Source organism: Heterocephalus glaber, unplaced genomic scaffold, assembly GCF_053883595.1.
Source record: "Heterocephalus glaber isolate CG9 unplaced genomic scaffold, H.glaber_assembly_v1.0 deba00001687, whole genome shotgun sequence".
In the NCBI taxonomy this organism is placed as follows: domain Eukaryota; kingdom Metazoa; phylum Chordata; class Mammalia; order Rodentia; family Bathyergidae; genus Heterocephalus; species Heterocephalus glaber.
In genome coordinates, this window is record NW_028258412.1 from 27,308,470 (window position 1) to 27,322,833 (window position 14,364).

The following is a 14,364-nucleotide window of genomic DNA, read 5'->3' on the forward strand; positions in this document are numbered from 1 at the left end:
CAAAACCTTGAAATGTGATTTTGATTTCAGAGTCGGGGACGAACTCTGACAATGAGGATGAAGATGAGGAGGAAGATGGGAGTTACCTGCACCCATCTCTCTTTGCCTCCAAGAAGAGCAGCCGCCTTGAAGAGCTGATGAAGGTATTTATCTTCTCATTGAGCTGCACGGTGTTATTCATAGCAAAAGTGCTGTACTCTGCCTGCCATTTGTGGTGTTAAGAAACAGATTCATGGGCCGGGGATTTAGCTCAGTGGTTTTGCCGCCTGCTGTGCAAGCGCAAGGACCCCAGTTCAATCCTGGTACCAAAAAAACCCCAGAAATTCCTCTAAGGAAGGACCAAGTTTCAAGTTTTGTGTGAGCCGGGACATTCACATTTTGACAGGTAGCAGTCTAACCGAGACGCTCCCTCCTTACTTTGCTGAGCGGTTGTTATGGAGATGAGGCTGTGTGCTTCCTGGGCTCCTCTGGGCCAGCTGGAGCACTTGCCCACATGAGGCAGGACTCCACGTATGTGCTGCCATCCTGAGTGACAGAGGCAGTGGCTCTGTGGGAGAGGCTTATTCCAGGAATGAGGAGAGGATGACAGTCCGGATGTGTGACTGACCGAAGGTGGCACATCCAGGACGTAAAGGGTGGCCGAGTCTCAGAGGCAGAATAAAGTGGTTCCAGGACCCTCGTCCCTGGCTTCAGAGTCAGCAGCAAGGGTGGGCATCGGTCCAGGCTTGAACAGGCAGCTGCCGAGCAGGCATCCCTGCAGAATAGTGCCGTGTGCAGGCTGTAGTTCTGGGCCAGTCCCTGAGCTCATTATTCCTCTACTGGGCGTTTACATGGGTCTCCGCCCCAGCCCTCCTTTTACTTCTTATTCTTGAAGCACAGTCTAGGTTGCTAAGTTGCCCGGCTGGCCACTCTGTCCGAGACACATGTCCGTGTGATCCCTTCCTCCATGCTCTGCTGTAGCTGACTCCTCCTTAGCACTGCCTGTGTGTGTGCGCGCGTGTGTGTGCATGCGTGTGCTTGTTCGGTTGAGGTTTTCCTAGCACGTGTACACTGCACTGGACAGTTGAGTCGAGTCTGCAGCAGAATGGTTTCACGTGTTCAGACACAGAAGGTGCTAAGGCCCTGCGTCTTTTCTGTCCTAGCCCTTGAAGGTGGTGGACCCAGACCACCCCTTAGCAGCCCTGGTGCGGAAAGCGCAAGCTGACAGCTCTGCCCCCACCCCACACACCACAGATGGCACGCCCACACAGCCCTCCCAGGTGGAGTACACGGCAGACTGTGAGTACTCACGGCGTGCGTCCTGACCTGACCTGCGTCATCTGGCTGCAACATTCCCTCACACGTTGGAGGTCCAGGGGGGAAGTGCCTGTGGAAGGGCATCCCTTTGGCCATTAGGCTACCCATCCCTGGCATCGATTCTACCTTTCAGCAAGGAAGAAGAGCAAGAACCAGGGCCAAAAGCAGATACTGGCTGGTTCTGCCCCTTTAAGGCTTTCCCAGAAGCCACCCTGTGACATCCTTTACTTCTAATTGGCCGGAGTGGTGTCACCTGATCTTCCCTCTCTGCAGTGCAGGCTGGGAAGTGAATGCTGCAACTGGACACATTACTGTCCTGAGCAAGACCAAAGTTCTGTGTTAAGACCAGGGGGAAAGGGTGTTGGGTAGATACTTAGCATCGCCTGGAGAGTTTTGTGATAGTATTGTGAGACCACACTGGTGCTGATGTGAAGGATTGGGTAGACAAAGCTCTGCTAAGGAGAATGGGAAGGATGGGCACTGGGTCCACTGTCGGCTGCAGTGGCTTTCTTTTTTTCTTTTTTTTTTTTTTTAACTAAGTTTGTTGGTACATTTCAGGTATACAACATGATGACGTTCATCATTGGGAACTTGTACCTTTACATGACGTATCTTGGTTCCTATTATTTCCCCATTCCCCTGCCTTCCCTTCAATCCCTCCACCCCTCCTTATTTATAAAGACTTTGTTTCTGTTTTTTTCCTTTTGCGGAAATCATTGTGGGGATTCCTCAAAAAACTAGGACTAGAGGTCCCATTTGACCCAGCTATTCCCCCTACTGAGTATCCTCCCCAAAGAATTAAAAGAATCATACCACAGCAATATATGTGCACCCATGTTTATAGCGGCACAGTTTGTAACAGCTGAAGCTTGGAAACAGCCCCAGTGCCCATCAACTGGAGACTGGATCAAGAAGTCACAGTTGCTTTCTTTACAGACGTGTGGCATGTTTTCAGAACCCCCGGCAGTTACCAAAACCTTCAGATCTCTTCCTCCTGCAGACTTTAAAAATCTTCTCCAGTATTCAAATAGTTGTTACACTGTATCATTTAGGGAATAACAAGGAGGAAAGTTTGTACAGTATCAGTTTAATTTTCCCCAAATGCTTTTATCTGAGCTCAGTTGTACCCACGGGGGCAACCTGAGAATGTGAAGAACTGGCTGCGGTGTGCACCACTGAATTGCACTTCTGGTTCTTGCTGATTGCTGTTCTTTTGTCTCTTTAATTACTTGAGATGGTTCCTGGAATCTGAGTATGTGCTTGGGGCTTCTTCTAATTATGTTGGGGGCTGAGTGCTGATGAGGGAGGAGGGAGGCGGCTCCCTCAGCAGGAGCAGAGCCAGTCGTCAGCTGGCTGTGTGCTGGCCCAACCCTGAGTGGCCAGCTGCCATGCTCAGACACGAATGACCCTTACCTGGACCAGCCCCACTAAGTGCCTCCCGCTTAGTGCTTAGCACCAGCACACTCTGGTGTCATTTGGCTGTGCTATATTGATGTTCCCAGACTGTGAAAGTCAGTTCCTTGAGTGAACTTTCTGTATGTGTCCCCAGAAAACCTCTCAGAGGAACTTGGATAGTTTCTTTAAATGATCAAATAAGGGCCAGGGATTTAGCTCAGTGGTTTCACTGCCTGCTGTGCAAGTGCAAGGACCCAAGTTCGATCCCCGGTACCAAAAAAAAAGAAAAAGTAAAAAGAAAATAAATGATCAAATCCCATTCCTGAGCACTGCAGTCAGACAAATCTTGAGTTGCAGGGTTGCGTTTTCTGTCAGGTCCCAGTCTCTTTTCCTTTTCTTGGTACCGGGCATCGAACTTGGCTCCTTGCACTTGCGAGGCAGGCGGCGGAACCACTGAGCTGAATCCCCGCCCCCCAGTCTCTTGATGGCAGCGTCACGCCGGCCTCTGTCCTCACCTTGGAGCTGTGGAGATGGCTGCTGGCACACAGCCCCACAGGGTGGGTTTCAGAGTGCACCTTGGGTGAGAACCCTTCTTTAGCAGCCCTGTGTGACCATATTCAGTCCAGCCCAGACGGAGGGACATGTCACCCGTCCCACTCCCCTGTTGTGCTTGTCCAGTGTGTCTTGGATTTGCTCAAGTCAGACCGCTATGCTTGCATGTCCACAAGGCCCCCGCAGCCACGATGCTGCCCCAGAGGAGAGGGGCACAGTTAGGCACAGCTCAGTCATGGTGCGGCGTGTGGCCAGGTAGGATGGTGGCCCCAGCCAGGAGTGGCCACTCTGACACAACATCCTGTGATCTGGCAGGCACAGGGCCTCAGCCAAGCTGGGGCAGGTCAGGACGTCTGAGGCCTGGGCAGATTCCAGACAGTGTGTGGCAGGGCTCTGATGCTGGCTCACAGTCCTGCCTCCAGCAGAGGCAAAAGGTCCTGCTCCTCCTCCTCCTCCTCCTGCCGCTTGCACACACAGTGAGAGAGATGCACGTGCAGAAGAACAGGGCACAGGTGGGTCTGACATGGGGTGTGTAGGCTCCAGACACTGCTCTTGTGTCAGCCGCAAGGGACCCTGGGAGCCTCTCGAGCAGTTTCTGAGCGCCACCACCACAGCTGCCTCTCCAGGGTCCTGGGAGGGCTGAGGTCAGACAGGGGCCTGATTGCAGTTTCCCAGGAGAGCTGGAGCTGAGCCTGGGGGTCTAAGTGCCAATAAAACCTCGAAGAAACCAGGAAACACTTGTGCTGAGGTTCAGATCTGTCCTTTTGTGGGCTGAGGGCTTGGTCTCGAGTTGGTGTGAAGACTGTCCCTGGATGCAGCTGCTGCACACCCGCCTTCTCTGGGTCCCTCCTCCCCCGTGTACCGTCTTCCTCTGCTGCCTGGACTGTCGTTCTGATGCTCATGGCTGTGTGCACTGCCACAGCCCCAATGACCTCATTGCCCTGGTGAGTCTGCAATGAAACACCTAGGGAATCCAGGGTCCTCTCTGGCAGGCTGTCGGCCAGGCAGCAGCAAGTTGCTCACAGGTTGTCACACTCAGGAAGTGTCTGTAATCACAGACTGACTGTGGAACACAAGTGCTTTGCAACCAGTGTTGATGGAGCATGTGTTGAAATGCAGCCCCAGTCGTGGAAGACTGACATGGCTTTGGCTTAGTTCCCTGTGCTAAGCTCACCTGATCGGTTGCCAGTAAGAGCTCACCTGCATTTACAGCAGCAGGCAGGGAGACCACTCAGAACATCATGGGGTTGAGTCACCTCTGAAATGGCAGCATGGTCGGTTTCTTCATGAATTCTTTCATTTTGCGAATGTTCACAAGGGTGCGTTGCTGTTACACCATTGAAGGTCCATAGGCCAATTCTAGCTCTAGTGTTTGGGATGCTCGGTGCTGGGCACAGGCAGCCAGGACTTGGTCCCACATCTGGACTGTCCTGGGACCCTGCTTCTGTTGGCAGGAAAGGGGACTCTGGAGAGTGGGGAGACACAGCACGCTGAGCTGAGTCCTCCTCTCCCTCTGATTGTTGCAGAGTGTCACTGTGGAGTCTTGTATAGAATCTCATGCATGGCTCTCCGGTGTGTTGTTCTGCATTCTTGGGCAAGCACAGCCTTCTTGTTTCCTAAAACTCTGGCTTTGTACAGAAGAGGAGTGATACGGGCAATGAAGGAATTTTCTGAAGAGAGCTTGATTTGTGAGTTTTCACCTAGGAAAATACTCCAGAAAGTTAGCTGTTTTGAAAACTCCTGAAGGTAGTGGTCACGTTTTGGAAGACTCACCTAGGCAGAGCCATGGGCTCGGGCTCTGGGAGGCCTCTGCAGCCCTGGTCACTTTCCCAGAGCAGGGGTGCTGTACACAGTGGACCTGGCTCAGGACTGAGGGCAGGAGGAGCGGACACCTGGGTGGTGGGTGGAGAGGCCGCGGCCTGCATCACAGCCTGCAGCCCAGGTTAAACGGGAGCTGTGCTTGAGTGGCCAGGGCGAGGTCTCCCTGGGACTGTCACAGGTGTTCGGTGTCCGTCTATGTGTCTTGTGCCCACTTCTGACCTGTAGCAAGGAGGGACATTGGTGGTCTCAGGGTCTTCTGTCCTGGTGTGTGGGAGTGGTACGTGCCGTGAGGCCTCACCTTCAGACAGAGTCCGTGTGAGATGCCCTGCCATGGGAGGCAGGGTTGGCTTGGGTTGTCTGTGGTGAGGCTTGCAGTGAGGTGGCCTTAGGCCAGGACAGAGTGGGAGGGGAAGCCTGCCACAACACCTGCGACAGGCCAGGGCGCATATCAGGAGAGGGGGTCACAGTCTTGACAGACTGCTGGGTAGGCAGGGCTGACCCTGAGCTGTGCAGACCTCATGCCCTAAGGCCTGTCCTCCAGATGACCCCAGCCGAACACCCAGAGATCTGACCCTACCCTGGGATGCAGTGGCCCTGGGAAGAGCTTGGTGTCCAGGTAATGGACCGGCCTCCCTCACCGCATCCAGACCCTGGTCTGGTCCAGGCACCAAGACTGGCACTGGGCACGAGTGGCTGGGTGTGGCTTGTTGCAGGACCATCCCTGGCCCTGTGACTTAGCAGAATGATGGACTTTCAGTCCTCGTGAAGAGAAGAATGGGCTCGTTTGTTTGGGTGGCCAAGACCCAGCCACAGAGGACTTTAAAGCAGATATTCAGGGGAACGAGAAGGCTGCTGTGACCAGGGAACAGCTGTCTGTGGGGCCACCTGGCACTCCACACGTCCCTCCCCTCCTCACCAGGCTGGCCCACAGCGTGTCGCTGCACAGGTGTGTGCCACAGAGGGCTGTACCCAGTGTGTCCAGTGGGCACTGTGCACCCCAGGGACAGTGAGCATCACAAGGGGAAAGGCCGCATCTTCCCTGTTGGACAGGGTGCCCTCACCTTCCATGGGACATGGAGTTTTTAGGGTTTCATGGGGGCTGTGGATGTGTGAGGTGTGTCTCTACGCACATACACTCATTAATCACACACCCCAGCGAGCAGGCGTGTGTACTGTCACTGGCACAAGGACAGCCAGGCAGCGAGGCCTGCGCCACAGCAAGCACATGGAAGGGGTGTGCTAAACATGCTGTCTGGGGAGACCACACTCCTGCTGCAGCCCCCAGCCAGCTGTCCCCACTGGCCACAAGCAGAGGCAGGGCAAGCCCTGGGCCTGGGACTTGGGGAGTGCAGGAACAACACGGGCTTCCCTGGCTGAGAGCAGTGAGAGGGATTTGGGTGCTGGGGAGACTGTAGAGAAGCTTAGAGGAGAAGGGCCTATGAGCTCCTGTGCAGTGACAGGCAGAGCGGCCTCGGTTGCCTATGAAGTCGCCTCACTTCCATGGGCCTGTCTTCCACACTGCAGTCAGGGTTCGTGTATCGTATCCTGAGCAGAAACGTTGACAGTCCATTTCCTGCCCCATTCCTAGGGTGCTTAAAGGCTCTGTGTTGGTAAGATCCATTGAAACCTGGGTGGGTTTGTGAGGGCCTGTTTTATTCTAAAAATATCAGGAGGCACAATATGAAAATATGAAGAAGCATAACTGAGAGCCAAGTGCCCTGAGAGATGATAGAACCTGGTGTTATGTGGAAGTCTTCTAACCCGTCAGGCACCAGGCGCGTGGTCAGTACAGGCCTGGCTGCTGGTGCGGGCCTGAGACACTCATGTGGTGACCTGGGAAGGGGTCTGCGCCCCTCACGTGGTCCGCACGCGCACCGGCCGCACAGCCTGCCTCGGGGTCTGTCCAGAGCTGAGCCCAGCACACCCTGCTGCCAGGTCGCTGGCTTGAAAGCACATCGTCTCAAGGCCTTGATGGCTGTCTCTCCCTTCTCTACCTGCACGACGGCTTATTTTTATTTTTTTTTGGTACTGGGGATTGAACTTGGGACCCTGTGCTTGTGAGGCAGGCAGCAGAACCACTGAGCTAAATCCCGGGCCCACAACAGCTTTTTTGAAGCAGTGAACTTTTTATCCCAATCTTCCAATGCATTCAGCCTCATAGTCACAGAAACAGTAATTCTTTTTCTCACTCAAATTAAATGTTTGCGCACGGTTTAATTAAATGCATAAGCCTAGTAAGTTTAGCTGGAAAAAATAATGGGACAGAAGAGCTTTACTGCTGAAAGCGGAAGTCCCGATCTTCAAAAGAGGGGCTGCTCTCCTTGGCGCTGGCCCTGGCACCGCTGCCTCTACCAGCAAGGTGGCCCCCACCCGGGAGGGGAGGGAAGAGCAGGCAGGCACCTGGGGCAGCGCTGCAGGAGCACAGGTCTCGGGAGAGCAGAGCCCAGCTGCTCCACCCCGCAGAGCTTCCCGAGTAGTGACCGTGCAGTCCCTTCTGGGTGGGAGCACCAGGTACAAAGGGAAGGACGCTTCAGCAGGAAGATGTTTTGTTGTTTTTATGTTGGTTTTTGTTTTTGTTTTGAGGCAGAGACTTGCTCTGTAGTGCAGGCTGGCCTCATATTGTGACCTTCCTGGCTCAGCCTCCCAGCTACCACCATGACCTGTAGGTTTTAAGCAACGAGTCAGCACTGCATCATATCAACTAATGGGAAAATGAAACTGTTGAGCAGTCAGGGGAGACGAGACAGTCCTTACTGTGCCGTCAGCTTTGACAGTGAGAAGCGGGCAGCATTGTGGATAATTCAGAGGGGAGAGTGGCGGCGGCCCATGGAAATGGGGCCCAGAAGCACACTTGCAGTGAGACTGAGGGTGGAGGCAAGCGCTAAGCCGTGGGGATGTGATTCCGCAGGCACAGGTTCGGGTGTCAAGTGGAGACCACAGGTGCCGTCACTGAAGCGGTGTGCGGGTGGGCACAGCTGCAAGGACGGCCCCTGTCTGCAAGGCTTCAGCAGTGGCAGAAGAGGTGCCCTGGATGGCAGGCGAGGGGCCGTGTGAGCGGGCGCACAGGCACCAGCTCAGCCTGTGCTGTCCACCGACACGGGCTGGCTATGCGTGCCGGCCGGACTTCCCTCAGTGTGGCGTACCCGCTTTTCAGAAGCCATCCAGACCTGGATCTTTCTGTGTGGGGCTTTTGGAGAATAAACTGTCATCCTGAGATCATTCTTCACAACTTGCAGTTTCAGCGTGCAGCTCCAAGAGTGGCTCGGCAGCCCGTGCTTCTGTTGGGCAGGGTGTGCCCAACCGGCCTGCCACATCCTTGGTGTCTAACCAGCTCCTTGGCATACACAGGCGCTCCTGGGTGTTTACTTTCTGCTGATACAAGTTTTTCTAGATTTTGGCAACCTGGAAAGAAGAGATCTAGTTTTTTATTTTAAAAGAATTTTTGTAGAAGCTATTTTAAATACAGATACGTAAAAGTAAGTTTTTTATTTGAGTCTGTGAACTGTTTTTTATGCTCTTTATTTTTGGTTATTACTGAGTTGTTCTGTACTGTAATAAGATAAAATAATTATGTAGGAGGCAGTAATACTGGAATACTCTCTGCTGTACAGCCAACTGTGTTGTTCTGATGTTGTAATGCTTTACTCTAAGTGAAATCAAACCATCTCATGGGGCTGGACATGGTATTTCTTGCTTCTTTCCCAATGTTTTAAACATGTTTCTGCTATTGTTGTGGCATTTTCTTGTAAGTCAGGAGAAGTAGAAGAAAGAAAGCACATTGGCAGCCCTCAGCATTCAGGTCCATGGGCACAAGGTGCAGGGCCAAGGGACTGGAGTCCTCGCCCAAGGAAGGAGAGGGAGACACTGGCCTGCACAGGACTAGCATCTTGACGAGCATGTCGCTGGGATGTGTGTGTTCAAGGGAGCTTAGCTCCATTTTACTTGAGCTCAGCAGAAGAACCATGGTGAAGTAGTTGCTGAACTGCAGATAAAAGTTCCTTTCATTATAACTCAAGAATTAAATTCTCCCGGTGCTCAGGAGGCTGAGGCAGGAGAATTGAGGTTTGAGGGCAGCCTAGGCTACATAGGGAGACCCGTTTCCCCAAAAAATTCAATTCTAGAAGAGCCCTTTATAGTCAAGAAAAAGACTCAGAGGTCATGATTGAAGATTTGTTTTCCAAGTTTTAACCCTTGACACTGTTTACTGTGAAACTAGAGGAACCTGGTCCCCATAAAATGCCTCCCCAGTTCCTCCCCAGCTCTCAGTTCACGGGAGCTCCTGACTGAGGTGTGTCCCACTGTGGCTAGCTGCTGCCCTCCTCGCTTCTGAGGCTGAGTGCCCCCCTCCTTTGTCTTCTGTGTGGACTGTTGGCATGCAGAGGGCTCTGGCTCAGGGGCTGGTGAACAATGCCAGCTTCCATCCCTCATGCATCTGAGCCAAGCCCACCCGGGCGGGCTTCCTTCGTCTGGTTGGGGCAGCTCCATGGCTGTGCCGTCCTCGGGCCTGTTGGCACTCTTGCCTTCTGCACGTCAGAAGTGTTCCCACAGGGGCCTTCCCGCAGAGCTCTGCCCCTCTGTCCAACCCTCGCAGTGGCCCGGGCCCCTAGGCCTCTGCCTTCAGTGCTTCCGGTCTTACTCTGCACCCGCCCCGTGGAAGGCCCTTCGGGCCTCTGATGCTGCTCCTGCACCCGCTGTAGCCTGCTCTTGATTCAGCTCTCCCCTCAGAGTTTCCTGTTCCACTTGTTTCCACCTCTGGCACCAGCGTGTTCGGTTCTGTGTTCTGTGTGGGTGACCTCTTGCAGTCTGGATTTCCCTGGTCTTGTGTCCTTGGATCCTCCATTGTTTCTCAGCCCTATGGTGGCCCACAATCCTTCCTGTGTAGATCAGGGTGGAGAGTCAGGTGGCTCCATGTGAAGGCAACCTCAGACCATCGAAAACCAGAGTGGTTGGATGCCTGTAAAGCTTGTGTGTGAACCTGAGATTTGAATTTCACGTCATTTCTGCACCGTGAGTGTTTTGTTTGGTCTGTTCACCAGCTGTTTGAAAATGTAAAAGTCATTATGGCCTCGTGGGCCACAGACAGGCAAAGGCCCACTGCTGCCCCTGCTCGTCACTGTCCCTCCCTTCTGGGCTTGGCCTTGCTGATGCTGACCAGGCTCCTGTCCACTCAGTTCAGCTGTGTCCCGGAGAGCTCTGGGGTCGGTGGTTGTGTTTCTTCCAGGCCGCTGTAGCAGCTCCTCAGCCATTCTTCTGGACCTGCTTGCCTGCTCTAGAAGACCCTCTGCTGCTCCTTGTGTGGGGTCCTGAGACTGTCCTGAGGGTCATACCACCTGTCGGGCGCGGCACATCCACAACCTTTCTGCTGCCTGTTCTCTGTCTGAAACTCCTAGCAGCTCCTTTTGAATAACAAGTCTAAGGACCTTAGCATGCCATCAGAACCTCAGAACTCTTTTCTTGAGGTTACTGATAAAAGATTGAAAGGTAAAATAGAGGCTAGGGCCGGGGATTTAGCTCAGTGGTTTCGCTGCCTGCTGCGCAAGCGCAAGGACCCGAGTTCGATCCCCAGTAACAAAAAAAATAAAATAAAATAAAATAGAGGCTGGCTTTTCTAGACAAAAGCTGATTTGCTAAGGAGAGACCAAGCTGCGGCTGTGACTCCACAGTGGGGGCCCCGTGTCTGAAGTGTGCATCGGCAGCCCCCGCCCCGCAGAGCGAGCCTCCCTGTTGCGGCCCGGTGATGTCAAGACAATTCTCCTTTCACTCAGGGACTTTTTCAGGAGGAGTCGGTTGTCTGAGGTTACAGCAAAGCAGATGAAGTCATGTGGCTGCGTGTTAGCACTCATTTTCTCAGAGGCACTGGGACGTGTGGGAGCCATTAGCAGACCAGTGGGGATAGTTCTTTGTTGTGATGGGGTGATCTCCACGCTCTAGTTCCAGTGCAAAATATGAGACGTGGTGTAGGATGAGGATGGGCCACACGATACATGCCTTGAAGCACTGGGGACGGAAAGGGCAGTGACATTTTCCTGCATAAAAACTGGACATACTGGGTATGGTGAGGCACACCAGTAATCCCGGCTACTTGAAGCAGGAGGATCACAAGTTCAAGGCCAACCCTATCTCCAAATAAAAGAAATGAAAAAGGTTGGAAGCCCTCAGAAGAAGGATCGCCACGAGTTCGAGGCTAGCCTGGGCTGCGTAGCGAGACTCCGTCTCAAACAATCGAAAAAAGGTGAGACAGTGGCTGGAGATGCACAAGGCCCGGTACCAAAAAGAAACAAAAGAAAATGAAAACTGTGCTTTTGGCATTTTAAAGAATTCTGTTTAATTTTGTTTTTGTCACTGCAACATAAGGTTTTATATGAGAGACCCAATAAATAACTGCATTTGACCAGGAGGATCTTTTAGGGATTCTTGTGTTCTCTGAGCCCAGGTGAGCTAGAAGTCTCGGGGTGGCAGGTGACTGACTAGGTGGAAAGAGAAACTTGCAGCTTTGTTTTCTCTTGTCTGGCTCCTGGAGGACCCTGAAGGGCTCTTGAGCCTACTGGGTTTGTTGGGTGCCATCCTCACCGTTGGAAGCGGAGGGCTCAGGAGGGGTGGTGACTTGCTGGACTGCCCTATTGGTGTCCGTGTTTTAACTTGGGCCCTCTGCCACCACTCCGAGCTGCCACCCTGCAGACAGCAGGACCCTACTGACAAGGGAGGGGTCTCAGGCCCCAGGGTGGGCGGTCTGCTGCCGCAGGAGCATGGTACTGTGGGCCTTCCCGTGTGGTGTTGAGATTGCCCACAGTAGCTCCTGCTGACCGTGGTCTGCCTCCTGAACCCACCCATGGAAGCTGAGCTCTTGCCACAGGTGCCTCTCCAGGCGCCCGCAAGTGCTGCGTGACTTCTGCTCAGTCAGAAGTGAGTGAGTGGGCGTCAGCAGGGGCTCGGGAGCCTCTGCCTCCTGTGCACGGCCTTGCAGAGCGGGTTGGGGATGTGCAGGCGTCCTTGTGCCCACTGCGTCTTGAGGAGTCTGTGTGCGTATGGTCATGGTATCTGGGATCAAGGACAGATCTTTACTTTGTGCCTTTCACACTTGTGGAATTAGTTTTGAAATTTTCAAACACTCAAAGATAGGCATTTTTACTCACATCTTACAGAAAGGTGGCCCTTAAAACACCAGAAAGATGTTCTGGCTTTGGCTTTGGCAGAAAATCCTAGGGCTCAGAGTGGCCTGCACGCCTTGGAACCCCCAGTGGGTGCAGTATCGCAACTCCTAAGAAGAGCGCGTTCTCATTAGTGCGCCTCTGTCACCAAAACCCTGGAACCAAGGCTTATTACATTTCTGATTTTATCCAGAGATGGACTTTTTTTCTCATTTTATGTGTATCTACAAGGTGTCCTCCCTTTTGGTACACAAAGAAAAACATCTGATATCTGCATCTTCATGGTAGAAATTTGAAAACCCCTCTTCTGTCCCAAAATTAATAAGTAACTTCTCTGAATCTGACTAGCCACATGCACTTAGCAACCAGGGTACGTGGAGGGTGCCAGCATCGAGGCTGTGCTCACACTGGACCTACATGGCTATGCTGTCACCCGGGGATAAGGTTTTCTTTGGGGTTTTGGCGGGGGGGGGGGTTGTTTTTGGTACCAGGGATTGAACTCAGGACCTTGTGCTTTCGAGGCAGGTGGTGGAACCACTGAGCTAAATCCCCGGGCCTTTCTTTGGTTTTTTGAGGCAGAGTCTCGCTGTGTAATTCAAGCTGGCCTTGAGCTGACTGTGTTGTCAGAACTTGCAGCGATCCTCCTACCTGAGCCTCCTGAGTGCTAGGATTGTAGGCGCGCACCACCACCCCTGGCCAGGGAATACTATCTTATGGGACCACCAAGGTATGCATGGCCCCTTCATTGATCCAAATAGCGTTAGGCAGTTTGTATCTGGGGACTGAGCCCAGGGCCCTCACAGCTTCCCCAGCCCCTGATATTTTTTATTTTGAAGTTGGCTGGGCTGGGATTGAAATTAGAATCCTCCTGCCTCAGACTCCCATAGTGCTTGTCATTTCTCTTTCAAAACTTTCACAGTGAGGCTGGAATTCGTATGTCTCACTGCTGGGTGGCTTGAACCACCAGTTGTACCTGCATGAGCATCCCAAGCATGGCTGTGCCTCTTTTACCACAGTGGTTCAGGCCGCCAGGAGTATGTTAGCTCCTTTCGGGCCTGTAGCCTCGCGGACTAAGGCCATGGCAAGGGTCAGCTCTGCTCGGTCCAGGGCTCGTGTGTGTCCCCATCCTGCTCGCCTTCCTGCCTCCGCCCCCCCCCAGTGTGTGGCAAGGAAGTCCTAGAGGGAGGGCACCCAGCGTGGTCTCCCACCACAGCCACGGGCACAGGCATGGCTGATGTCCTCCAACCCCATGTCCAGGCTCCGCTGCCAGGCCCCCTCGCGTGGCTTCCACACCTGGCCCGCTTCCCAGCCTCCCGGTGGTGGCCTCCTCGGCCCCAGTGCCCCTGTGTCCAAGCATGATCTGAACAGCTAGTCCAGCCTGCCACACCGCCGCTCAGAGCTCTTCGGGAGTGCCCCACACCCCAGGCCCTTCCTCAGCTGCGTCCCTGCTGAGTGTGACCCCTCCTGCTTCCCGCCTCGCTCTGGCTCACAGTGTGCTGAGGGTCCTGGCGGCAGGACCTTGCTCCACCCTCACCTGCCTGCAGCACCTCCCCATCCTCCCATCGCGTTGTCCTCAGCACTTGTCTGACCTGCTGGACATGTGACTGCTGAGTTCCTGGCACCAGACTGGCTCTGACCCAAGTCCCTGCTGAGTACATGCTGGCAGCAGAGTCGTGCACTGAAGAGGAGCTCAGGGGAGGGTGTTCTGTAACTCAGCCCCACGTATAGGAGCGTGGGCAGTGGGCAGAATGCTCGGCACTCTCTGATCATAATTAGCAAACGCTAAGTCTGTGTTTTAGCCAGTAATATTTATCTGCCTTTGAAAATCAAGTAGTAAATGGTGTTTATGGAGAGTGTGTCTGGCCATGGCTCACACTGCTACTCTGGGACCCCAAGCACGCACCTCTGACGCTGAGTGCCTGCTCCAGCCCCGCTCCAGCATCTCCCCTGCTGTCCTCTGTGGAGAGATGCTTACGCTCGCTCACACCCAGGGTTAGCATCCTCTGCAGCCTCACTCTGCAACTGTGCGATCGCATCGCCCACACCTGTGTCAGAAGGGCCCATCTGAGGTGCCCTGCGTGGCCACGGGAACCTGCTCGTCCTTCCTTGCTGAGCTGTCTGGAGAGGGGCAGTAACGTGACTGTGACGGTGC

General features: G+C 53.7%; 1 protein-coding gene across 5 annotated transcripts in view; it reads left to right on the forward strand.

Moving 5' to 3' along the window:
* The window catches only part of Sfswap (splicing factor SWAP), a 64,997-nt gene that overhangs the window by 13,692 nt on the left and 36,941 nt on the right, over window positions 1–14,364 (forward strand). For all 5 annotated transcript variants that reach the window (XM_004844004.4, XM_087198363.1, XM_004844003.4 and 2 more), the window contains 2 exons: window positions 31–143; window positions 1,143–1,278. In XM_004844004.4, coding sequence (XP_004844061.2) covers window positions 31–143; window positions 1,143–1,278 — 249 coding nt within the window. The remainder of the gene's footprint in view (window positions 1–30; window positions 144–1,142; window positions 1,279–14,364) is intronic.